The following is a 27329-nucleotide window of genomic DNA, read 5'->3' on the forward strand; positions in this document are numbered from 1 at the left end:
TCACTATTGAATTCCATTTAAAACATAGATCCGTTAAATTAACCCACAATAAGATACAATTTGTTCCATATCAATATTGGGAAACATTAACTATAATATTAAGTTTATTATAAAGTCATTTTGATTTATTTTAAAAGTTTTGAAAATATTTTATCATTTTAATTTAAGATTTTTTTATGAGCTTGTAGATTTGCTAATTTTCAGAAGCGATTTTTCTGTACTTATCTCATTTCAATATACTCTTCAGAACAAAGATGTTTATTCCTTATTTTTCATTGTTATATTTTAATTTTAAAAGTTTTAATTATAATTTTTTAATTTTAATTTTTTCATAATTTTTTTCTCATCCCCTTTCTCATCAACAAATCATCTGACACACAATATATTGTAGATATATGGGTGTCAAATAGAGGGGAGTTTGATTAATATTTGATTTATATATGATATGATTTAATGTTTAAATGCTGTGTTTTGTGTTTCATTTTCATTTTGTGTTTGTTTCATTTTAGAATGAGAATGTAATCCACCCCCCATAAATCCAATTCCTGGACAACTATAAGGTCACATTACCTGCCAATTGTACATACAATTGTACATACAGGGCTAAACTTTAATTTTATATCTGGTTCTAAAACTGTTTTAAACTATGCCGAACAGTAAATTTGATTTCCATTCTGTCTTACAGATTTCAACTTATGTCTTGGATAGACAGATGTTTGATGCCACATGCCTACATGCAATCAGGAAGTATTTCTTGAGTTTTAAGATGATATCACGTAAGTTTTTTCCCAAAATAAAGTGTAAAGTGATGTACAAATTTACATAGTACAGAAGTGTCCCGTTCCATTTTAAATACTTGTATCTTGATAAAGCACAAGGACTGCAGCTCCACAAGGAGGAAGGTAACTTTTCTATTTCTGAACGTGTACAGAAACAATCAATGACCCGAGACGTAGGTCTCTTGTCAGATTTCAATATGAAAACTTACAGACTGGTGAGTTGTCCCTCCCTACAATCTCTCTGCTGCCATGCCATTAAACTGTGCTAAAATTGTCTGTCTTAGTTAAACCAAACATGTTGAAAAGATTTGCTTGGGACGGTGACATTAGCTGAGATTTTTTTTGAATTATAATAAAGTTATTTGCAAAATTGCAAAGGGAAAACTTGGACACGTGTGGAGTGTCTTGGGAATTCATGAACTATAAACCCTGTTTTGCTTCCTATTTGAATAAATAAATTATACAGTCCTCTTGAAGAAGTATAAATGTGTATGTTATCCAACTAACCATTTATTTTTGCCTTTAAGTCCTTTAAATCTTTACCTGTCTGATTTGATTTTGAATAATGTCACAAGGTGAGACCTGATCAGCTTGACCTTTGACCCTATCCAAATCATGATAAGATGTAGGATTGATAGAGTCATTTTGGTCTCTTATCTGAATTATCATAATGTGTCTAGGGTCCCTTAACCTTAAAATGTCCTATTAATTATGGTCTCATATGGGCCTGTACTTTGTCATGGTAAAAGTACTCTGTACTCTTAGTCTCTGTGTCTACAAGCCAAGGTCAAACGCAAGCAGGCTTTCTCTGCGGCAATCTTGTTTTGGGAACACGGTATCTGGGTGTTCTCTTCTCTTCTACAGCTGTCTCCCTTAGTGTCACCAAATCTCCACTGACCAGTGGGTCAGAGTCAGATGTCAAACCTGTTGACCCAGACATGGGGACGCTGTTTTTCCATAAGATAAACTGTCACCATCATCCTCCATCATAATCTACCATCATCATCAGACGACGTAACCATCGCTCTCCACCAATGGCAGGATTACACCTCCGACGGCTGGACGATTGATGTCACATCCTATGATGTCATATGTTTATGTTACTGGACAATGTTAAAACCTCGTGCTTGCTCTGTTACACGGCGGAGAGACGGACGGCCGATGTTGCGGACACCTGTGAGATACTGTAACCTTCTAATGTCTCTCTGATCTGAATACAAACATGTTTCCTTATACCAATGGCTGCCTGTCTGAGTTTGGTTTTTTCCTTATTGTCTCCGTGCTACAAGTATCTGTACTTTGTGTGGGTCATGAGGTGAAATTAAATTCCAACAGTTTCAATTAATTAATTATTCTATTTTCCTTTTAGTTTTATATAAAAGCCCTTATAGACTCACCCACACATAAGTAGTTAAAATAATCAGACAACTTGTCTTTGTCTTGTCTCAGAGAACTGGGTCCTCTGCTAAGTGATTCCCTTCACTGTTGTCTCTCATTGTGAGAGGAATGTAACACATTAAATTCAAGTCCATGGCTTTTCTCGAGTAGCCTAATGTTATGCAAAGCAGCCAGGTAGAGGCTATTGAGAACGGCTCGCCACTGACGGCGCGAACCTTGAGAGGCTATTGTTTAAACTTTAAGGTGTTAAAGACCGCCGCTGACGGTGCGTGCATGTGGAGCATGCTTGAGCGAGCCCCCAGCCCCCATAGTGTCAGAGCTAAGGGGTTGCCGAACCCCTGAGCACCCCCTAGAGCTCACCCCTGAGCGACACGTAACGTGCGACGCCGACGCCTAACCAAAAAAACAGACATACAAGCTATCAACGCACTGCGACATGGCGTGTCGACAGCTTACATATCTGCTCTTTAGGGCGAGCGAGCTGCTGCGCTGGTTCATGCTTAGCCCTGAAACATGACTGTCATACCATGACAGTCATTTAAAGGGATATTTCACTTTACAAAAAAAATTGGTAATTTTATCGTCTACTCAGGCTTTTGTGAACACCCCAGACAGTTTTTTTAAGTTGCTTGATTCAGTATTTTGATATTTGATATTGATTTTATCAGACACGCCCCCTTCCTATACAAACCCATTATAACTTCAAACTCAATTTTTAACATGTTAGATTCATCAAAAACACCCGTCCTTGGTTCTGGTGACTCATCCTGCCCTCCTAGTATGTGAGTAGTACCTGTTATGACTTTTTTCATTTATTATTATACATTTTTTTTATTGTATTTTTTTCAAATTTAAAATAAATAAATAAATGAAAAAAATATTTGAAAAAACATGGTCTCCTCACCTATTAGAAGGACAGTCACCAGAACCAAGGACGGGTGTTTCCGATTAATCTAACATGGTTAAAATGGAGTTTGAAGTTACAATGGGTTTGTATAGGAAGGGAACGTGTCTGATAAAATGAATATCAAATATCTAAATACTGAATCAAGCAACTTAAAAACTGTCCAGGGTGCTCCCAAAAGCCTGAGTAGACGACAAAATTACCCTATTTTATTTTTAAGTGAAATATCCCTTTAAGCGATTGGTCCTGGTTTTTGATTTTTTGACATTTACAACTCTCACATGTACATAAACGTTCAGATTTCAAATATAAAGTGCTGACCCCTGAGCCACGGATGTTACAAGCTGAGCCGGCTCGCCCTACCCACAAAAAAAAAGAACAGATCTGTAAGCTGTGCGTGCGTTGATAGCTTGTATGTCTGTTTTTTGGGGTAAGCGTCGCACGTTAAGCCGGTCATGGATGTCATGGATGTTGTCATGGATGTTGCATGAGCTCTGATTGGTTTACAGTATATTTGAGGAGACAGACATACAGACAAAACCCTGTTCTAGACACCGTGGTGACTGTAGAAAGGGATGTGCGCATGTGCATGCAGAGTGAACTGGGAAAAAGTGCATTCACTCATAGATACAAGTGAATAAACAAACAGTTAGTTAATAATATCCTTACCTGTAGTCAACACACCTACAAGCAGTGCAACTATGCATACTCCAAATGCCCTACGACTGTCCATGATCACCCACCTGAAAATACACAGTACTGTAAGCTTCTGACACCCTCACAAACAGCCTTTATTTACATCCTTTGTAAACTTTCAAAGAAATATTTAAAATGACAAAATACATTGTTACAAACAATATTAAATAAATAATAATATATTATGCCATTTCTTTTAACTATCTGTGTCTGACTTTAATAAGAAAAAAGTTATACTCCAACTAGTGTCAGTGTCCTTACCTCAGTAGCATGTGTAAATGAGCTTGCTTTAATGGAACTCCTGCAGGACGGCACAGAGCACACAAAGCACATCACAGACCACAGCTGTTGGGGGGCTTATAAGGGCTGGGTTTGGAGGGAGGAGACAGAAAGGGCCTGTGACTGCTGGGGTATGGTTGGGGGAAAGATGAGTCATACATTTAAAGAACAAGCAGTTCCTAGAGAAATTGTGTGTGCTTGATGATAGTAAAATATTAAGAAAATGTTAGTCAGTTTTACCTTCAACTAGTTCATACCCGGTCGACGCATCCATGGGGGGATATGCGCACATGATCTGGCAACCCGGGAGTCAGCCCTGTAACCATGGCGACAGTGTTTTACACAAAAACGCTAATAAACAGCTGAGATTTGGTAAATATCGAAAAACGGGCTTCGCTGTTAGGTGCACATGGTAATGGTCAATGGCTGTGTGCAATTTCGGATCAATTGCTCCAGCCGCTGAGGAGAACCGGGCAGAGCAATTTTGGCCCAACCACCAACCATGACACCATGACAGAGGTTTGTCAAATTATAGGAGGATAACTACTTTATTTCATAGGTAATGTTGGCACACTACCTTGTTGGCTGTGCACAGCAGACATTACAGGTGAACACAACTGAAGCTAATGATGCTGATTGTGGGCATAATCCCTGATGTCAACAGTATATGCCCATATACAGTATGGGCATGCATATCGGTCGAAACAGTGGTTCTGGACAACCAGATCTCCATATATGCCTATATATGGGCATAATCGGTCGGATCGGCGATGCAAGTCGGAACAATGCTAGTTGGGAATGTATGCCCCACCCGGTTATGCAATACCCATTGTACTTGAGTAGTACCTGTTGTACGGAGATCGTGTTATATGGAGATCTCTGTATCTGTCTGTCTACCTGTGTTCCTTTTATCAATTTGTTACTAGAGGTTTAGGCCGCAACACAGCCCTCACATCTAGAGTGAACAACAGGATAGCCAAACTACTCAACGGCGGGCACCGCACTCCCTCGAGTGGGAGCGCCGCGTTTGAAGTCGGTCGGTCCCATATATGCACATGACCAAATATGGGCATAGCGGTCGGATCTGTGGCTCTGGACAACCAGATCTCTGTATCTGTCAGTCCTTGTCCCCTTTATGCCCATATATGGAGATTGCTGATGACATCAGTATATGCCCATCTATGGGCATGCACCGTTGTGTGCCCATATATGGAGCTGACAGATTTGTTTGCGACTGATGCCATGACAACCCATTGAGGTTAGACGACACATTCCATACTTGGGCGTAGCTGCATTGGGAACTGCTTATATGGTTATGGCTGAGTCAGAGTGACGTCAGAAGTCCGCCCGCCCGCCGGCCCTCCCATTAGCCAATTTTAATATGGGATGAGTCAAACATATTCTTTATAGACATACCTCAAATATTCACACACACCATTTCCAGAAGTCATTTGTTTCCAAAAGTTATGCAACAGCAGGTATGCAAGTGCACAACCCTCAGTGCTGGAGATTTGGCTACAGCTGGTGTTGCTTGTGTTAGTTCAGCCGACTACAGAGTTATGAGCCATGTCTTATCTCACACAGTATACATGAGGCTATATACACTTAATTGCAATTGACAATTATTATAGACATACCTGTGGTTTTCTTAGCCAGACAGTTGATAAAGTTAGTAGCATACCTCAATCCAGTTATTTTGGCTCACTAGCTAGTCATGAATTGTAATAGCATAGCATCCTATCTAATATTGGTAAAGGAGAGCTGTGTAAATGGTGCATTTATATAGCGATTATTATCCAAAGGGCTTTACATAGATTGTGCATTGCATTCACCCATTCACACACATTCATACACCGATGGCGGAGGAAACCATGCAAGGCACCAACCTGCTCATCGGGAGTAATTAGGGGTTCAGCGTCTTGCTCAAGGACACACGGAAAGTTCTGATATAGTAAAATATGTCGTCTATAATTCATCACACTGTGTTTAGGGGCCGTGTCCGCAGAATATGTTATTTTTTATATATTATATATAATATATATATATATATAATATATAAATATATATATATATATATATATATATATATATATATATATATATATATATATACACATACATACATACACACACACATACACACATACACATACACATACATATATCAATGAGTGGTTGTCACAAAATCCCAAGGCATGCATGGACTTGTCTCATGACGTTTTGGAACCTCTGGTCCCAAACTTTGACCATATCTGACAGCTGTAATAAAGACAATTTATATTGTAAAAAAAAAAAGTCAGTCAGTAGTGAGACAGGAAACCTGGAAAGAGAATAGGTAGGGGAATGACATGCAGCAAATGGACTTGAGTTGGATTGGATTCGAACCCAGGCCGGCTGCGCAAGGACTTAGCTTAGATTTGTATGGACTCACATAATCCAATTAAAAAAAAACTGAATTTGTTTGTGAGACCGTTCAAAAGTTATAGGCCAAAACGTAAAGTTAATTGTTATACTGTATGCCACCCTTTGGCCAATTGGTAGTGGGTGAGATTTCCAATCTATTTGCCAAGTTTTGGAACTGTAGCGGTTATGGTTTCTGAGACCCAGCTTACAACAGTTAAAGTAGGATTCTAGCAGCTTTGCTGCTTGGACCACCAAGTTTTTAGAAGACGACCATGCAAGGCATTCGAAAGTTTTGAACTGCTTTGGTGCAGGACCAGCAGTAGTTATTTTGAGGATCAGCGGGGAATGAATTCCCATAGCTTTTGCCTACAATAAACTGTGCAATATATATTTTCAGTGAGCCAAACATGAGCTTGGAGGTGAGTAGGATTTTTTTAAAACACTGCATGATGACCAGATTTCTCTTCGTAAGAGCACCAAGGAGGTGTATGTAGTGAGGAACACCAAGGAGGAGGGGTGCTCTTACTGTATGTAGTGAAGAGCATCAAGGAGGTGGGGTCTTACTGTTGAAGCACCAAGCCACTATATGTATGTATCGTGAAGGGGTCATGCTCTCCAGCCACTGAGGAGAACCGGGCAGAAGAGATTTTAGGGACGCGCTCACTCACTCACAGAGCTTTGTAGAATTATAGGATGATGAGGGCCGCTGTAATTAATATTCCCAGGCTGACTTTTGTTTCCAGTCCACCCATGACATGAAGTTGGTGATAAAATATACCACTTCTGTAACTTAGTCAGACTTAAGGTCCTTACACACCGGGGCGAATTCTTCATGCGAATAAATACGTTTTTTAAAAAAACCTTCAATGCAAGCGTCCACATCAGTTTCGCGAAGCGAAAAAGCGTCTTTTAAATATTCGGAACGAGTCCGAATTTTGCGTATTTTCGCATATTCGCCGGACCTTTAGTCTTTTGTCTTCAGTTTTCTCCCATAAAGTGAAAAAAGCTGTTTCATAAGCCTGTGCAGTACCATACTGTATGGTTTGCAAAGCAGACCTACAATTTACAATTTAGGCATTTAGCAGATGCTCTAAATCCAGAGCGATTTACAATAAACAAGGTAAACACTAGGCTACATCAAATGCTTAGAGACAGTGTAGTGCCTCAGTAATAGGATCATAGGTCAACCAAGAACCTTGCACCAGTCTAAACAGTGCATTACAAAAAAAAAGATTATCTGTACATTGAAACTATACAAACTATAGGAAATTATATGTTGACCTTTGCATAAGACTGCATGGTTGTCAAGGCTAGGTCAAGTGCTATAGGCTAAAGCGGAGTCTTAGGTTTCTTCAGATTACGGCGGAACATTGGGAGTACAGTAAGTCTGTAGTTCTAACTTCTAACTGCAAAGGGGAGTTTGTTCCACAGTTTGGAAGTCTGGGACGTATGGAGCGTTGTGTCCCGGATGTTTTAGGGAAGGTTCTGACAGTTTCTCTGTGTCCCCTACACACAGACATGCACACACATTTGCACCAAATGATGTTGCTATGTTTACAGTTTATAGATTAGATGCCTGTAGTTGCTGGAAGTACTGTATATCAAATTAATTGTCCTTTGGGGCAGCCGTAGCTTAGTGGGTAGAGAGGCAGTCTAGTAAGAACGTCAAATGGCACACATGAATGAACTCCCCACAGTCACTGCCCATATTTCGCAGGCTGAAAACCCACCTATTCAGGAAACACTACCCTGAGCCTTCCTCTTAGCCTTGCTTACTAGTTATCAATTAGTTGTACAAGCTCTTGTTTTATTGGATCTTGTGTAGCCTATTTGATACACTTTGAATTTCCTATTTGTCTCATCTGTTTAAGAAAGTAGGTAGCTGATAAATTGCACTTACACCTTAGTGCTAGCGGTATACTCTTAGTTGCTTGTTTTAGAAGAGAATGCACTTAAGACTTCTGGTGATTAGTAGTATTCTTGCCTACCCATGTTGAATGCGCTTATTGTAAGTCGCTTTGGATAAAAGCGTCTGCTAAATTACTGTAATGTAATGAGTCAATACTAAACAGTAATGATCAAGAAGATGAGTGTAAAATAAATAATATGCAGAGATTAAAATAAATAAAACTATGCAGAAAGTAAGATAAATAAGCACATGTGCGCGTACGCATGTGCGCACACGCACACACACACACACACACACACACACACAACCACTTTTACTGCTATATTTATTTAGCACACAAATAACACACAACATAATTGATGATGAAATTGACCACTTCTGTAACTGCTCACTTCTCTCTTATTTTATCCTTTTGTAATCAGTTTCCTCCCATAACGTAAAAAAAGGCAAGTAGTGTCAAAATATTAGATAGTTTCATAAGCCATGTGTGGTACAATACTGGTTTGTAAAAAAGACCGTAGGGGTCTTGCCCTATAGATTATCATGCTGGGGCCCTTTAATTTGTATTTATTTTATTGTATTTATTTGATTGACAGATGAGCTTATTAATATTATTATTTCTTTAATTATAAATATGAGGGCCGCTGTAATTAATATTCCCAGGCTGACTTTTGTTTCCAATCCACCCATGACATGAAGTTGGTGAATTGACCACTTCTGTAACCTATGTTGAATGCACTTATTGTAAGTCGCTTTGGATAAAAGCGTCTGCTAAATTACTGTAATGTAATGTAATGTAATGAGTCAATACTAAACAGTAATGATCAATAAGATGAAATAAAAAATAAATAATATGCAGAGATTAAAATAAAACTATGCAGAAAGAAGGAAAAAAAGTAAGCGCATGTGCACACACACACACACACACACACACACACACACACACACACACACACACACACACACACACACACACACACACACACACACACACACACGTCAACATAAAATTGATGATGAAATTGACCACTTCTGTAACTGCTCACTTACAATCCTTTTGTAATCAGTTTCCTCCCATAACGTAAAAAAAGGTTAAGACTTTGACAGGGGCCAGTTTGGAATTGCAGCCTCCTGAAGGTGTTTCTTAAGGGCAGTTTTGAAAGTGAGTGTTTTACACTCCTTTAGGTAGGGCATTCCACATTTTTGTTGCATAGCATGAGAAAGAGTTCATTCCCTTTGTTGTACCAAATCTGGGTTGAACATGATCCGTGGAGCTGCCTCTGGTATTGTGATCGTGGACGATGGACGGTACAGGGGGATCCCAATGTTGAGTGTTGCGTTGTATCTTGTAGACTAGGCCCATTGCAAGTTGCTGTACTCTGTCCTCAACCCAACCCCAAAGTGAGCCGGGGTTAGATGGGTTGTGAGTTTGAGGCGAAGAAGTACTAGTTTGTTTTGGGAAGTTTGGAGCCTTATTTTTGAGGCCTTGGTGGTGTTGTGATACCATGAGGAGCATGCATAATAAAAATTGCCTAATGCATACGGTGAATGGTGGGTCGATGTCACAAACGTAATATCCGGACTGGCGAGGCGCACCATTGCACCTGTTTAACTTGCGCAGGCGCCACGCAACTCGGGAACAATGCACCGTGCATGCACCGTGCAGTATTCTTCTATTCTCAGGCTTATGATTATTATTATATGTTTTACTTTTATTTACCCACGGTAGGTATGCTGAGCACAAGTGCTCTTTTTCAGCAACACCCTACTTCACATTCACACAAACATGCACACATTTAAACCTGGCAGCAGATGCCCAGTAGCACTTGAAACAAACATCCTATTAACCTAAAAGCATTAATTAAGTTAATTAAAAAACGTGTAAGTCCTTATCCGATGCTTATTAACCTTATTATTTGTTAATAAAATCTATATAATTGTTTATACTATTGAATTAATTAACAGTTAATTTGGCACTTATAAGATGTTTATTAACCATATGTGTTAATAAGGCTATACATGTCTTAATAATAGCATTGTAAGCATGTATATTGTTAGATTATTAGACTCTACTCAGGCTTTCATGTGCACCCCAGGTGCACATTAGCAGGACAATATCATGTTTTAATTGAGTCTAACATGGTTAAAATGGAGTTACAATTGCTTTGTATTATGATAAAATGAATATCAAATATCTATATTGAATCAAGTAACTTAAATATAAGCCTTAAGTCTCTTTGTTGTTTATAATAGCCTTACAAACACATTTATTCAGTGCCTTTAACTTACCTATCATGTCAGTGTTCAACTTTTTTAAAGCTGTGTTGTTACTTTATAACATAGTTTACTATGCATTTATTAACGGTTAACTATGCACTTATTAACACTTTAAATACGGGTTTTGCATCTACATGTACCATGTCTTAAGCGGGAGCAATGCCTTAAGGTTAATAAATCCTTAAAAGGCTCTGTGCATAACTGCACAACAATACATGTGTTTATAATGCTATTTTAACACTTATAGCCTTATTAACAAATTAGGTAAATAAACACCTTAAAAGTGCCTTATTAACTGTTAATTCGTGCTTATTAGGGTCTAATAATATGTCAATAAGTGTATTAACAATGCCATTATAAACAAACTAGTGGCAAGTGGCGAGTATGGAAAAGTATGGAATTTAATTTGAGTAATTTCCAGGTCTGGATAAATATGGAACAAAGAAAAGAGAGCATGGGAAAAAAATTATGCTTCCAGACTATAGCCCCTATTCTGTTCCTAACATATAAAATTTAAATTTCTCAAAATGCATCTTACATGCTGTGTTTTTCCTGCCGTTGCAGAATTGCATTTACATAGCATCACAAATAATCTAAAACTTGTTTGAACATTCATGCAGTCATGTAATTATGAGAAAAGTAAACAGGCTATATTTTCTGCATAAGGAAACCTGGCCTTGGATCAAGACTATCATACATTTATTTTTATCGATTATGACAATTGTGTATCTATGACAGCCTTCCTTGGACACTTCCCCAAATAGTGTTTGGAGTTCCATGTTTAGAAGGGATGTTCATGTACATGTATGTTCACCAGTGAACTAGAAAGGAGAACTAAAGTCTATTACTCTATTGCTTTATTGGCTGTTAGATTAGGTAAATCATATCAACACTGTTTCATTTGACACCGTTTGACACCGTTAATTACCCAATTATGATCGATAAGCTAAAAGCAATAGGTTTTGATGATACGTCGGTGAGCTGGATGAGATCCTATCTGGAAGGGAGGGAACAAGTGCTGGAAGTAAACACCAGTCCCCTCCCCTTCCAGTGACTTGTGGCGTTCCGCAAGGAAGTATACTAGGACCTTTACTGTTCCTGATATATGTGAACGATATGTCTTCAGCTTGCGACTGCAAACTGTTCCTGTTCGCAGATGACTCGGCTTTGCTGGTCTCGGACAGGGACAGGCTGCAGGTTGAGAAAACTCTCAGCTCTGAACTCGACACGATCCGCATCTGGCTCACTGACAACAAACTATCATTACACCTGGGTAAAACTGAATCCGTCCTCTTTGGGTCTAGTACTAACCTTAGCAAGGCTGAGAGTTTCACAATCAAAGCGGGTGATGATGTTATCACAAGAAAGGAGGAAATTACCTACCTGGGTTCCATCTTGGAGGCAAACCTCTCCGGTGACAAAGTGGCCGAAAGCGTGATCAAAAAGGTCAACCAAAGAACACGTTTTTTGTATAGGATTGCCTCTCTAGTCAGTAAGAATGCCTTGATGATTCTTGCAGGGGCCCTCATACTGTACAAGGTCATTTCCCTTTCAAACATCTATGCCCAACGAGGACGCAAACTAACCGGTGCAGTGCTACCTACAGTATACTCATTGCCCCATGATATATTAAATACAAATATATATATATTATTATCGTCCCCTCCATAGTTTTTGTCTCTTTTATAAATAAGAACCGAAAATTAATTGGGAAAAAAGCTCTGTATCTGTGCAGCACAGTCTATTCAGTGTCTATTGAGGAAACGATAAGGAAGCCATAAAGGTATCCTTTAGCCTTAGATACAGATACACACAAACTTTCTGTGTAGGAGTGATTATAGGAGTTATTTATAATGATTTATTCAAACGTGTTGATATGATTTACCTAATCTAACAGCCAATAAAGCCAAGTCAATAGACTGTAGTTCTCCTTTCTAGTTCACTGGTGAATTGTACATGAACATCCCTTCTGTTACTGTAGGGGTTGAAGGTATACAGTTAGTTAAAAATTAAATGACTAAATCTCAATAACATTGCTCTGTTTTAGCATTGCCTGGGTTTAGTATTAAACACTTTCAATGTGGCAAATTTAGTTCTAATTTATAAAGCAGTGCTTAATTGAATTTTATGAGCCTATTACCTAGCTACAATCTTGCAATGATTTGGCAGCATAATAGTAGGCTATACATGGGCAGAATGTAACATACAGTACAGTTGGATTTTAAAACTATTTTGTTACATAATAAGCATCTACATAGCTATTTATACTTCTATGTCAAATATGGTCTGAAGAATCAATAGAGAATTCTGGAAAAATAAAATGTGTTGAAACCCTGATTATAAGTGTCACTGAAGGCCGGGATTTCTGATTAATAACATTAATAGTTGATGTGAGTGGGACTCTTTTGAAACATTTTAATATTTGGGCTTGCTGTAAGGTATTAAGTGACTTGAAAAGACTTGAAGTCTCAAGTCAAGAGGGCTCAAGTCAAGTCAAGTCACAAGTCATTGGCGTTCAAGTCAAGTCAAGTCACAAGTCTATTTTTGTCCCCACTTCTCTGTCAGTCCTTGTCCCTTTTATGTCCATAAGAAGATTCCTGATGTCATCAGTATATGCCCATATATGGGCATGCCCCCTTTTGTGCCCATATTGAGCTGACTCGTGGTTTGTTTGGTTATGTTGTCATAGTGACGTGGCCGTGGTTTGTTTGTGTTGTCATAGTGACATGGCCGTGGTTTGTTTGTGTTGTCATAGTGACGTGGCCGTGGTTTGTTTATGGCTGGGTCCGTCCGCTGGCCCTCCCTCCCATTAGCCAATTTTAATATAGGATGTTATAATACATTGTTATCACATATTAGCGAAGCGGCACAATTGTGATGTAAAGCTCAGCTAATCAGTGAAGCTGACAGGTCGGGTTAGCCAAACAGGGATGGCAGTGCCCACATAACAAACACAATGGCACAGCAACACAAATGTGATGCAAAGCTCTGCCAGTTTGAGAGGCCGATGGGTTGGGTTGGCCACTCAGGGAAGCCGGTACCCACACTATGCCAAACACACAAGAGACTTGTGTGTTCTCTGCAGACCCGCATTTACAGACATTCACATATTTTCAGTTCTCGGACACCGTTGGTCCGACCAACTTGCCACTTGCACTATACACACCGGATCATATGGGACACACATGCAGAGTTTGAGGTCGTTCGGTTGGACGGTGCCCGATGTATACCCGGGACACACAGACAGACTGACCTTTGGGGTGACACCCCGAGTGGAACTAGGGCAGCCCCCCCTCCTTCAGGGGACCCCAACAGGTGACCCCAACAGCACATTATGGCAGGGCCATCTGTGATGCCGAGGGAACATACTGTACAGAAGGGCTGAGGGAACATAGGGCTGAGGGAACACAGGGTTGAGGGAAAAATAAGCCTGAGGGAACATAGGGTCTAAATTGATATGGGGGAACATAGGGCTGAGGGAATATAGAGCTGAGGGAACATAGGGCCTAATTTGGATAATTTGTTTTTGTTAGGGATTTTTTACAAACCAGTATTGTACCGCACAAGGCTTATGAAACCATCTCATTTTTTGACACTACTTGCCTTTTTTACGTTATGGGAGGAAACTGATTACAAAAGGATAAAATAAGAGAGAAGTGAGCAGTTACAGAAGTGGTCAATTTCATCATCAACTTTATGTTGAAATGTGTGGACCAGTAGATCATATGGACAGCACTGCTTTGCACAACTATAGACCCATATCCAACCTCCCCTTCCTCAGTAAACTCCTTGAGAAGAGGGTTTTTAATCAACTTATTAATCATCTTAACACATTCCCTGCCAGAGGGTTTTTTTTATTTTACTTCCCCCAGTGCCAGTGTTTAAATTGTTTTTACACAGGAGCCGAGATACAGGATTTTAAAGTAATAAGTTAACCAAGGAGTGAATGGAGCTAGAAATCTTTGGATCGTGATATCTCTGGTTCTGTGTGGATAAATTGAAAAAAAAAAAGACCAAAAAAAAAAACGGTTATACTCGTGGATGGATTTTTTTGGCAGTAAACGGGTGTATTTTTCATCAACGGTTATACTCGTGATTGGCAGGTAAAGTGTTAACAATAACAGCATTCTTGACAAATTTCAATCAGTTTTCCGATCCCAGCATAGTACTGAGACAGCACTACTGAAAGTATTCAGTGACCTCAGATCAGCAAGTGATAAAAATAAAGTGTCTATCCTCATCCTTCTAGATTTAAGTGCTGCATTCGACACTATTGATCAATGTATTTTAATTGACAGACTAGAAAAATGGGTAGGTCTCTCTGGTAGTGTCCTTAACTGGTTCCGATCGTATCTAGCTGAACGACAGTTCTCTGTCTCCCTAGGTGATTTTGTATCGGATCCAGTTGAGACAGAGTATGGGATTCCCCAAGGAAGCATTTTAGGACCCATCCTCTTCTCACAATATATGTTGCCACTTGGTCACATCATTAGATGCCATAATGTCAACTACCACTGCTACGCAGATGATACCCAGCTGCACATATCTGTCTCACCAGACGACCCCAATGCCCTAAGTGATCTCACTTCTTGCCTCAATGAATATTGAGGCACCCACCATTTTGTATTTTTAGAGTACGTAAACAAAAACTCTCGCAAAGAGCAACAGTCCTTACACGCAGGAGAAAACCTATATCAATGATTAATTATATAGATAGACTGCAATCTATGAGAGAAATGCCCCCTATTCAAATATTAACAGGGAGCAATATTTATTAATGTCATTTATACGTTTATAGTGTACAGTCCTTTCTTTGGCCAACTAAGACCCTTACAAGTTTGAGCATGACTCATGAACCTTATTGACTGACTCCATAAATGTATGTCTTCCTCAGAAAGACTTCAAAAACAAGCAGCGGCTGCATTTCGACAGTGAGGGTTGTTTTCGCCCTTGGTGACAAAAGTATTCCGTCAAAGCTCCAAAGTGCTCACCAGGACTCAAGATTTTGGTTGAAGGGGCCAAGCTGTGCCAAATTGCCAAATACGGCTTTAAAAGGGACTTGGGGGGCGAGCCCAGAATCTCAATGAAGCCATCTTTTGTGTTTGTGTGGGACAGCGGGGGCAGAGTCTATGGGAGAAAAATGAGCATGTTGCGCTTCAGAAGTCTCACCGAGGACCGAGGAAGAGGCCTGGCAGCATGTGACAGCTCACAGAGGTGGCCATCGCCATGGAAACCAGACTTGACAATGACTAGGCCTTTGATTGACATGTCAAAAGACAAAAAGAAAGCATAATGTGGTTTTGCAACTTCTCACATTTAATTATGACCGTCATTTATATTAGTATATCTGGGGGCTTAAGTGGATTCAAAGATAAGTTGTTTTATAGCATAATTCCTGGGCACTCCAGTCTCGCAGGGGGGCAAGCTCTACTGAAAAGATGTTTTTCTATCCTGTAACAACTGACTGAGCATGTAATCTGTTGTGCAACCTTAAGTAATTGTTGTGACCATTCTCTCTCCCCGCAGGGGGTCTTGAGATTTGTGCCAGAGAGGTTGAGTGAGTTGACGGCTGGTAAACACAGCCGCAAGCAGAGACCATAATTAGAGCAACGGGCAGGCCGTTGCCAAAACCAAGGCCAATGGCTTTTACATGTCAACTTGTGTAAGGCTTACTTCCACTGGACGCCCGAATTGTTAACCATTTGTCTTTTCAACACCGAGACAAGTGACAATTGTTCAATGAGAGCAGAGTAAACTAAATTAATGAGCCATAGAGCTGTAATGTTCAGTTAAGAGATTTATTCAGGTCATTGTTACACATGGTTTGAATTAAATATTGCCCCTAAAGTGTTGCACAAAGAACTGGCACTGCAGTGCAAACATAGACCATAGACCTACAAATAAACGTGCTTTGATACGAATCATTCCCATCTCGTTGGAGTACCACTGACCAATGGAAACTGGGATTCAGACATGATGCGTATGTGACGGAACGGAGGTTCAAAATATTAACAAATCTTCATATAAAAACTCTTTGTAAAATAAAAAACAGATCCTTGGGATAAATATTACGGTGCATAAAAGACATGCAGTCAACATAAAAGGGCAAAACATAACATTGTATGCTAAATTGTAGTCTACTCTACCACCATTTTAAAGTAATCATATCATCTTGGTGGAACAACATGCCTCGTGATGGAGTTAATGGAAATATTGGCAGTTTGGTCAAATTACAAGGTATTCACTACACAAAGAATGGGGACAATTCAAAGACCTGCATTCCAGGAATGATTTTATCCTATTTCTGCAGGACAAGCCCTCTGATTTTAGTTAAAAACCAACAAAGCCATCAATATGATCTTCAATATGATACGATGTCTTTTTAAAAATATTGCTAGCACTTGGCTGTGATACTGATGTTCAAGTACTGTATGAACAGAAAATACCAATCTAGATTTAAAATGAATTAAAAGTATAGCATATTATGTAAAAAAAAACCCAAAGGGTTTCATTTTAAATTCAGTCGTCTAATAATCATCTTTTGTTACTGTTAATGACTATTCAGACAAGAGTAAGTCACTATAAACTTAAAACAGGCATATAAAAACTGGGGAACTACATACATTCTAGCAATTATTGAACATTTGGTGCAAACGAAAGACAGTGTTAAAACGGATACTTTTATAACTGCTCTCCACTACTATACCTAGTTTTTGAGACTTTCTGTGCGGCATTGGTTTTGTTAAAAAATGTAACATCCTTTTGTGAGCATATTAATCTTTTATCATAAGAACCAATACAGCAGGACAGTTTTCTGGAAGATGTAGAAATATTCTGGGTGCTGTAAACCAGTTTCAGCAACTGGCTTAAAGCACTTTCCTTAAAAAAAAAAGAATCTTCCACTTGTGAACAAACTGGATGGAATTTCAAAAGAGTGTTTTTTTTGTCAGTGTCTCTCACGCTCAGTTCCAAGACAATCTGTCAGTTCTTAGAGCTTGAGCATGAAAAAGACTTCGTTGTTTTCGGGGTCTGGGGAGGACTGGGGATGTCGGGGGGAAGGGGATCCCACGGGGGCCAGCTGACTCAGCAGGTCCAGGCTAGAGCAGGGGCTACGGGCCACGCAACATGCCCCCTCTGGGTTCCCTCGCTCCTCGATGGGGCTAGCGCTACCGCTGCTGCTAATGCTACCGCTAACGCTCACGCTGACGTGCCTGCCCTGGGCCAGGCCCTGCAACCTCTGCCTCTCTTGAGCCTGCTTGGCTCTGTTAGCAATGTAGCGCACTCTGCTTTGGCTCCGTGAGGACGTCCTCCGCAGCGGGGGCTCATCCATGATGACCTCCTCCTGGGGCGCCATGTGCGTTGTCCTAGGAGAAAAGTCGCTGGCCGTCAAGGGCTCCACATCCGTCAACCTCCGTAGCTGCTCTGTGAGGTCACTGGGCGGACGCGACTTCTGCGGGCTTCCCCTGCGGAGCTGCTCTCTGGTGGGCCTGACAATGAAGCTCCGGCTGATGCTGCGGTACTTGCTGTCGAAGTTACAGGCAATGTCGTCCGACGTCAGGTCCCCCAGGCTTTTAGACATGGAGGCGGAGGGGGCCACAGGGGCCACGGGAGGCCTCCTGGCCGAGGACGTGGCGGCGGACGACTGCTTCAGCCCCTCCATGTAGAGCCGGCTCCAGGTGTGTCTCCGCTGTGCCGTTCTGCTGGGCGAGTCCAGGGCGTCTTCCCGTGGCATACCCAGAGGTCGACTCTGCAGCTCATCCTCCGGATGGTCGCCCTGCAGGAGGTTGGGGTTGGACTTGCTCTTGCTGACCCGCGGGGTCTCGTAGGAAACTATGGCCGAACGAGGGCGGTTCACCCATGGAGGTTCGGAGGTCCCACTCGCTATGGGCAGGCTGGTGAGGCTCTTCCTGACCAAGTTGGGCAGGGAGAGGTCGATGACGGTGTCATTGGACGAGATGCTGGAGGACGACGACACGCTGTCTCGGTGGCTGCCTGGCTCCAGCTTGCTCCACAGGCGATCGTTCATTGTGGCGTCGGTGCACACCTCCGGCACTGCCGACTCGCCCGGCTCGGCCGACGCCCCCTGGACTTGTCCCTCGCTTTTGGTCCTCCGTACGGGAACACGTGGCATCGGGGTGTTGAAGAGTGCTCGCCTGGCGGGTGTTCTCTGAGTGATGGCGGTGACGGGGGGTTGAGTGGGAGGTGCCGGGGCAGGTGGCTTGGAGGACTCCGTTTTAGACTCTACTTTATCCATGTTTTGGTCCGTCTGAGTCTGTAGGGCTTGCTTTGGGTTTGACGCGTGCTCTATGGACGATGGAGGGCCGTTGCTGACCCAGGGATCTTGGCTACACTGTGTTGGGACAGTTTTAGAGGCTGGCCCCTGAGGGGGAAGAATGGTCACAGGTAATGAAGGGGACTTCTTAGTGTCTCCCCTCACTTTTACAGGACTGTCTGCCAGCCCATTTGCAGGTGCGGTTAACGGGGAGGTTGTGGTTGTGATTATTGCTGTGGATGGTGAGTGCAATGTTACTAATGGAGGGTGAGGCGAGGATGGGTCTTCTGGCTGAGTGGAGACGGAGCGTACAAGACGTCGGTCCCTAGTTTCCTCAGTGATCGGTGCGAGTAGTGGAAGAGGGGGAGCAAGTCTCTGCACTGTGGGACAGTCTGCAGAAATAAAGAGGACAAAAAGCAAGGGATGTTAACAATTTCGGTGTAAAACAGCCTCAGATGGCAATAATGTGTGTTTTGTACAAAATAGACTAAGATAGGATATGTGACACTGTAGGAAATACACCCAAGTGAACATCACGGCATTTAAAACCAATGCTTTTTTACAACTGCAAAATCGTCTGATAACATGGTATTATTATACAAATTATAAAAAGGTATTCAAATGAATTAAAAGACAGTGGAGCTTTATGAAGGTTGCTCTTCCTATAACTAGTACGTTTTGTGGACTACTACTGTGGACTACTACTACATCTCTACAGGGACCATCCCTGTATGGCTCTGTGCCTTTGTCACTGCTCCCCTATGCACCAATGAGAAAGGACAAGCCAAAGTGAACACGGTGCCCCGTTCCTTACACTGATTTCATCTCGCATTAGTGCAGGTGTAGAGTAGCAGACATCTGAGGAAAATGTGGATACTGAATCCTGTCTGTACACAGTAAAAGCCGGAGTGCTCACATGTAACTCAGAGGGTATAAAAAATTGACCCTCTCGGTTCTGTTTTTTACACTCTGTGTAAATGAACACTCTGGATATTAGTGTGTAACAGCGCAGGGTGGTGGTGAGATGAGGGTGATGAGAAAATGCAGGCAGACAGACAAAGAACAGTGAAGGGTGACGCGTGATTCATACATTCTTACGCCGGTGTCACATGCCAAAAATAGCAAATCTACAAGCTCAGAGCTTGTACATCTGCTATTTCTGGCGAATGACACCATCATACAACTTGAGAATGCAAGTGCAGAGGATTCATTCAAGGGTTCTGTTTACCTGGCTCTGGTCATCCCCTCAATTCTGCACTAGGAACAGAGAGTGCGTGCAAAAGGGACAGAAGGAAAGAGGAAGTTTAGCGCCATCAGAACAGAGGGAGAGAGGAACAAAGGAACAAAAGGAGAGAGGAGAAGAGAGCACTACAGAGAGAGAAAGAAAGCATATTCATAAAGAGGATCCCAAAATCCAATTGCTCTATCAAAGCTATTGTAATTCTAAAGTTACCCAACACAGCTTTGTCTAAAAATAACTGCATTTTGCTTTTCAATTCATCATTCACATTGAAAAGAGAACAGACTGGCTGCAGCTATCAGAAGAACAGCTGCTGAAAGAAATCTTTACATTACTTGGACTGACTTTAGCACAGAACGTTCCAGGTTGTGAAACGTGTTGTAGGAAATGCAGGATGGGGAACATGATTGAATCCAGCAGATGTGTAAGTGGTCTTGATGACTATGATTTTTTTTTTTTACAGTAATATTGCCACCATTTATCAAGCAATACAAGTACTGCCAATTCTTTTGAGTTATAAACTTACCATTACTTTCATCTGTCAAGCACGAGAGTTGGGTTTAGGTATTTGCAAGGCAAGAAAATGAGCAAAACACAGTGAGTTGACTTTCGTTTTTCAAGTGTAAGGCAGCACCATGACTTAGAAACTAGTGGAAGTAACGTTTTGGTAATACTTGGGAGCGGATTGATAAGATGTAGAAACTACTGGATGGTTCTAAAGTTTTGCTAAAATCATCAGGTGTAGGGTGACAAGGTATGAGTTATTCAGGGACTATTAAACTAAACTGTTAAACTAGGGACGCTGGTTTAAGGTAAATGCTACAAAACCTAGGGGTTTAGGGGGTCTAACTGGTGGGTTATGCTCTGTATTAAAAGCCCACTATGGCTACTACAGGTACTGGGGAACAGCTGAGGAAGGCTCAAGCCTAATTTATACTTCGTTAAACGGCGATGTCGTGTGCAGAAAATAGACGATCTTCAAGCTCTCAACGTGTCGCATTGCGACACGTTGTGAGCTTGTAGATCCGCTATTTTCGGCGTGTGACATCGGTGAGTATAAATTAAGTGCGAGTTGGTTCCATCTTACCAGCAAAGAACATGGGGGACTTAGAGCGCAGCTCGTCCATTTTCAGGGCAAACAGGGCGTTCATCTCACGCTGCAGAGTGCCCACGGCCCTCTTGCGGCTGTCGAGGACAGAGCGCGGAGGCAGCATGGGGGGTGACTCCAAACCGCTCAAGCTCTCGCAGCTGCTTGTGTCACTGAGTGAAAGCCCGTCCGTGAACGGGTTAGGGGCTAAACCGCAAGCGGCGCCGTAGCTGGGGGGCGGAGCATGCCGCGGAAGGAGACTGCTCCTGCAGTGAGGAGTGAGAGTTGGCGACGGCGTGACGGTGTTGGCAAAGCGGCGGCGAGGCACGCTGCAGGAGCGGGCGTTCCTCTCTGACGGGTCGGGCCGAGGGCGGTCGTGGTGGGGGCCCAGGGTTTGCCTGGCTTTAGGTGTGGGGGAGGGGATGGGCTGGAAGAGAGCTTGGGGCGAGTGACGGAAGTGGGTCTCTGGGTCAGGCTTGAGCTGGGGCAGGGGCTGCTGTGGATCCGGCTGGGCAGCTAGGGCCTGGGGTTCGGCTAGGGGCTCTGGCTGAACCTGCTTGTTGGTGGAAGAGACGCTGGGGTTTCTCTCTCGTTTCTGTTGTTCTCCCGTCCTGGACCCCTGCCTCTCCTCGGCCCGGCATTTGCTTTCAGTCACGGGACTCCCCTTGGAGCCTATCCCACACGTCACGCAATCGGAAGACATTCCTACACTGCCTGAGCTTTTAAACGCCACACGAGCAAACACCCCCTGCTTCATGACGGGCAAATCTTGGAACCGGGGCCGGTTGGCCCGTTTCAGAGGCTCACTGTAGGGACATCGAGGATGGAAGCGCGGGATCTTACCTTTTCCCTCCTCAGGGTGGAGAGCCCCATTAGTGTCCACCCCGTTGTGGTGGTGCGGCGGTGGTGGTGGGGGCTGGTGGGAGGTGGCAGCAGCGGCCCTTTCCTGGTGCTTGGACTCCCGGTCCTCACTAGCCCCCTCCGAACTGTAGTCTTTGGTGTCGATGGCGATCTCGGGGAGGCCCTTCTGGACTTTGGGCTGACCCTTGGTGGGCGCGCTGGCTGTACGGCGCAGGAGGTGGGCGCCGAACGGATGCTTACGGCTGTGCAGTGCAGCAGCATGGCTGTCCAGGGAAGCTTGCTTTGGGTTTCTGTGAAACAGCCCTTTTATGCCGCTGGCCGCCTTGGCCTGTCAACAAGACAGAGAACACATAATGAAGACCAATGAATACTGAGACATACCAACATACTGAAGAGCAATGAATACTGAGAAACACCACATACTGAAGAGCAATGGATAGTGAGAGAAAACACTCTTTGGTATACAGAAGGGGAAACATTTATTTTGAAAAAAAAGTGCCATAATGTGAGTGACTTTGTCCAAACATTATTGCAGAAATAAATGAACAGGACAGGACATGCTCAAACTGGATACAGAACACCCAAAATTGATCCAAGCTCTGTTATCTGCAGTAGCAATACATCAGATGATGCTCCATATAACATGAGATTTAATTGCTAATCGATGCTACTTGTTAAACTCTGTGTCAAGCTTTTGGAAATCCAAAGTAGCGGTGAAAGCAGTTGTAAGTAAACCAATGGTAGGTAACGTAATGAAATGAACTAAACAAGTACTTTTATTGATTTAATAAACATTATGAGCATCAGTGTTGATGTGCAGGCTATTTCTAGCATCAGAATGCGACGTTTGTATACAAAATACAACCTCATCTTCTCATGAAGATTTCACTTTGAGTTATTTAGCTTTCACGGTGACAACATTGGACTATGTGGACTTGTGTGTGTTGAGATATTCCGTGCCATTTAAAATAGGGTGGTATAACTCTAATGTCAAGGAATTCTGGTGACAACGGTGACCACAGTGAAGGAGTACAACGCTGGGGGATCGAAGAACATTAGGGACGATGACAATGATGTCCACCAGACATTCACTTTGACAGCCAGCTAGGCAAATGACAGAGGGCAAACAATAGCACTTCTACCACTGCAATACTGTACAATGCAGTCTGGAAATGAGCCAGAAGCTTCTCCAGCTACATGGAGCTTTATGATGCGTTTTAATGCTGGATCATGAAGCGTGACTTGGGAATCTTTTGTCACTGACCATATTTATACGGCTGGCATTTGCTCTTACTTCATACGCAAGTAACCGAAGGCCGAAGTATTCTGAAGGCACATTTCTTTTTGCTTTTATTATTTTTTTAAAGATTATTTTGGTTCACTCAACATCCTATGTACGTATGTGCAAGGTCTTAAAACATTTACACTCTCAGAATTAAATTCACAAAAACACTGGGTATTTTACAGTGTAAATTGGGGTTCCAGAGATAAACATATTGAGAAAAGGTTAAGAATCACTGGCATACACACACCCCAATATGAAGTAAGAGCAGAATGGCCACCTTGTGAATATGGTCAACTGCCTGTTAGCAAAAAAAGCTTTCCTGTAAGCATGTAATTCACAGCAACCCAATGTCATTTGACAAAATGATGTACATAGAAGTAGATCCAAGCTGACCTGACTATCAAAGACTGGGTGAAGTGATTTACTCAACTCTTTACTCTGTGCATTCATTCAACAAAACACCAGACAGTGAAGACAAAGACACAGAGACAACAAGAAAAAAAAGAAAGAAAGCAAGCCTTTGGTTGAGTGCAGAAAATTGAAAAAAAAGGGCTAAATTCCTTAAACGCAACACTGCCTCAATATAATTCGGCATAATTAAACACTTGAACCCTAGCATCCCTATTCTGAGGGCAACATTTGTTGAGAATAGTAGATCTACAAGCTCACAACGTGTCACGTTGCAATACGGTGAACTAAGTAGAGGGTTTAAGTGGTTAAACGAGACAGAATTTTTAACACGCTGTGCATAGTTGTGATTAGAAATAATCAAAATTCTGGCTGGGGGCCTTGCCCTGTGCTTTTGCGTCACTGATGAGCTATTGTAATATCTACCTCAAAATAAGAGAAAAATACAAGGGGTAATGAACAATCCTCTGCTATTTTAACAACAACTTTCAACCCTATTTTGAGCATGTCATTATAGGTAAAAAAAAATCAAAGATTCAAAGCTTTCTCCTCTTGCAACAATCTACCGACAACCCCTCCACTGCCAAAAGTTCTCTCGACTTTCCTCTTCCTAGTGACAAAAAAAAAAGATGATTAACGGCGGGGGCGAGAGATGTCCTCAAAGGCACTGGAATTGTATACCCCTGCAGTGCAGCGTGCTGGAAAAACAAATGTCCTGAGTTAAGGGGAAAAAAGTCACCTCTGCAAAAAAAAGACAAACGTCACTGTAGCTCGCCAGTATCATTCCCTGACCACGCCCCACCCCCAACAACAATCTCTCTCTCTCTCTTTCTCATCCTCTGTAAAGCCCTTGATTGCTGCAGGTTAATGACATTGGATCTACTTTGGGAGGGTCAATGAAGATGCGGGCGAGTCATGTTCGCAACTCATGTGACGCATGAGTTGGCCTTTTTTTAGTTTGTTTCTCCCTCCGAATGTTTGCGACGGGCCCCCGCGAGGGTAAACGGGTCGCATCATTGGAGTGAAGTGGGAGAGGGGTGGGTAAAACGAAGGCAGGGAGAGGGGGGTGGGGCATGTGCTGCATGCAAGATGCTGATTGGGTCTCACTACACCTGAGTTCTGAGTGGCAGCTTCAGGGCTCTAAATGCCTCTAAATGCAGCGTTTGGACAAAGAGGGGTCCACTGAAATCACAAACAGACAAGAGGAGGACAGATCAGAGAGGAGGGGGAGAGAGAGAGAGAGAGAGAGAGGTGGGAGGGGCGACAAGATAAGAGAGATAACACAGGAAGCACACACAGTAACATGAACAACAACGTGGTCGTCTGCGCTACGGCTGACGAAGGTCAAATGCATCACGACAACTTGAAAAGTAGAAAGTCCTTGTTGAAAAGTGAAAATGAATTGTAAAAGTTAAAGTTCAGTACGTGTTGATATTTCGTTATTTAGCATGTATTATGATGATTGTGGAGAAATAACTCCATAGAGGCTGATATAGGCTATAGGTCTTTCCTGAATGTCTGTTTTTTTTTGGTCTTTACAGCTTCGGCACAAAGCTTCAAAGAAAATCTGTTTCTAGGCATAGAATCGGAATGTGAAACCACAGTTTCACAGCCAATCTGGTCATTCCTCAGAAAGAAGTCTGGTCGGTGTTGTTGATTTATTAATAAAATTATCCATGCAACACATTACACAATGTTTTGATGTTTTTTTAGGTACGACCGAAAGCCGTTCTTTCAGCATTATGTGTAGATATGGGTAGAAGACAAGCTGTACTGTACTAGGTAGGGTTAGATATGTTTTTGATTTAGCCAGGTAACATACTATTATTACATTTGTGTGTATATTTACGTTTGTGTGTATGTTTACATTCATTTGTGTTTGTGTGTGTGTGTGTGTGTGTGTGTGTGTGTGTGTGTGTGTGTGTGTGTGTGTGTGTGTGTGTGTGTGTGTGTGTGTGTGTGTGTGTTAATAAATATTTTTAATATTGATTTTGGTGTCAATTAACAGGAGGACAAATGAAACTTTGAAGCATTTGAGTCAGCCTATTTTGGTCAAACGATACCATTAAGGGCTTCCTGTGACATAATGGTTGTGGGAATGGTTGAGGATGCAAAAAGATGGAAACATCCTGGATTGATGCCATTTCATTGTTTTGTTCATCACAGTAAGAATTGCATCAAACCAGGTGAATGCCATCTTCATGCCCACAGTACATCAACAGAACAGCCTGGAACACACAGGCTGAGTAACTGTTCTATTGCTCACCTTTTAGTGCATTAATTAGTTCACACATTCCTCCTATTGATACTGTACATACACAGTTCATAAGCAGAACTTGCAAGCATTTAACATCGACTTGTGAATCTCAGTGAGAAATGTTTTCTCCATAGTCAGGAGTTATATTTTTTTCATTAACCAATCTACAACCTCAGGAAAGATTATTCAATATCCCTCACTCTTATTCAATGTCCTTAGGTGTCCTGTGTTGTAATTCTTTTTGTGTTTTTAACAAATCTTAAACATACCGTTACCAATCCTTGATTCTCTCCCTCTCTCTCTCTCTCACACACACAAACGCACGGGCACACACGCACGGAAGCACGCACGCACCATTAATTTCCTATACTCATGCGTTTCATCATCAATGCTATGGAGCTCTAATCTTTGGAAAGTGAGTAAACAAAGTTATTGCAGGTCGGCGATGCAAAATTCGAACTTGCTGTGTAGGAGCAGGATTGTATGGGTTGTTGTTAGTAGGAGTCGGCCAGCTGCTGTGGTCGTACCTACCTTACCAGTGATGTCATTCACAGCTATATGAACAAAGATGGACGCCTCCTCCATACCTTCCAAGTACACGTGACGGTAACCTGCAACGCAAATACAGCAACAGCAACTGTCAACAAAAGACATCAAACAGGCAGAAACATAAAACCTAAAAGTACATACTGTAGTAGCAGTTAAACGCATATTTCTATAGAAAGACAGCTTTTTGTGCATTGGTGTTGTCATATACCATTTAGCTGCTTCCTTTCTCAAGCCGAATTCACACAAGCAGTCACGTTTGTGACACCTTTGTGGGTGTTTCAAATGTTTGGTACACACCCATTTACGGTAGCAGAAAAACACAACTGCTGCTGGTGTGAATTTGCCGTTACTCTGCTGGGTATGGGGCAGAGTAAGAAACCAGTAAACTATCATTCCCTTACATTGACCTTTTGAATGATGTCTGAAACTAAAGCCTCCAAAGTGAAGTGAGGTGAGCAGATGACACTCCGCGGTCCAGTAGAAGGCGGCGGTCGGGGTCAGACGAGGTGTCTTACCTGTTATCATGCTGTTGAAGGCGATAGTGCGCTGGCCAATGAAGTCCTGGCCAATGGGGTCATGGTCCCACACCAGAAAACGCACCAGGGCCAGCTCTGGCATGTGGAGCGTGAACACCAGGGTCTCTTCCCACATGGGGTTAAACCCTGAGAAGAGACCGAGGGACGGACAGAAAGATGGGTGGATGGAAAAATAGATAGATGGCAGAC

The 27329-nt window shown here is 42.1% G+C and overlaps 2 protein-coding genes across 2 annotated transcripts in view; both read right to left on the minus strand.

The window, feature by feature from the left end:
• Positions 1-16429: 16429 nt before the first annotated feature.
• LOC308097640 (1-phosphatidylinositol 4,5-bisphosphate phosphodiesterase eta-2-like) overlaps positions 16430-27329 on the minus strand; it is a 169485-nt gene continuing 158585 nt past the window's right edge. The window contains exons 20-23 of the mRNA XM_080445561.1: positions 27120-27266; positions 26587-26666; positions 22088-22433; positions 16430-19309 (exon numbers count right to left, since the gene is read on the minus strand). Of these exons, the coding sequence (XP_080301687.1) occupies positions 17634-19309; positions 22088-22433; positions 26587-26666; positions 27120-27266 (2249 nt within the window). The 3' untranslated portion in view covers positions 16430-17633. The remainder of the gene's footprint in view (positions 19310-22087; positions 22434-26586; positions 26667-27119; positions 27267-27329) is intronic.
• LOC308097641 (uncharacterized protein) lies at positions 19326-22073 on the minus strand. The gene has a single exon (XM_080445562.1). The coding sequence runs from the start codon at positions 21999-22001 to the stop codon at positions 21219-21221; it is 783 nt and encodes a 260-aa protein (XP_080301688.1). The 5' UTR covers positions 22002-22073; the 3' UTR covers positions 19326-21218.

Source organism: Gymnoscopelus braueri, assembly GCF_963280865.1.
Source record: "Gymnoscopelus braueri genome assembly, chromosome: 12".
Classification (NCBI taxonomy): domain Eukaryota; kingdom Metazoa; phylum Chordata; class Actinopteri; order Myctophiformes; family Myctophidae; genus Gymnoscopelus; species Gymnoscopelus braueri.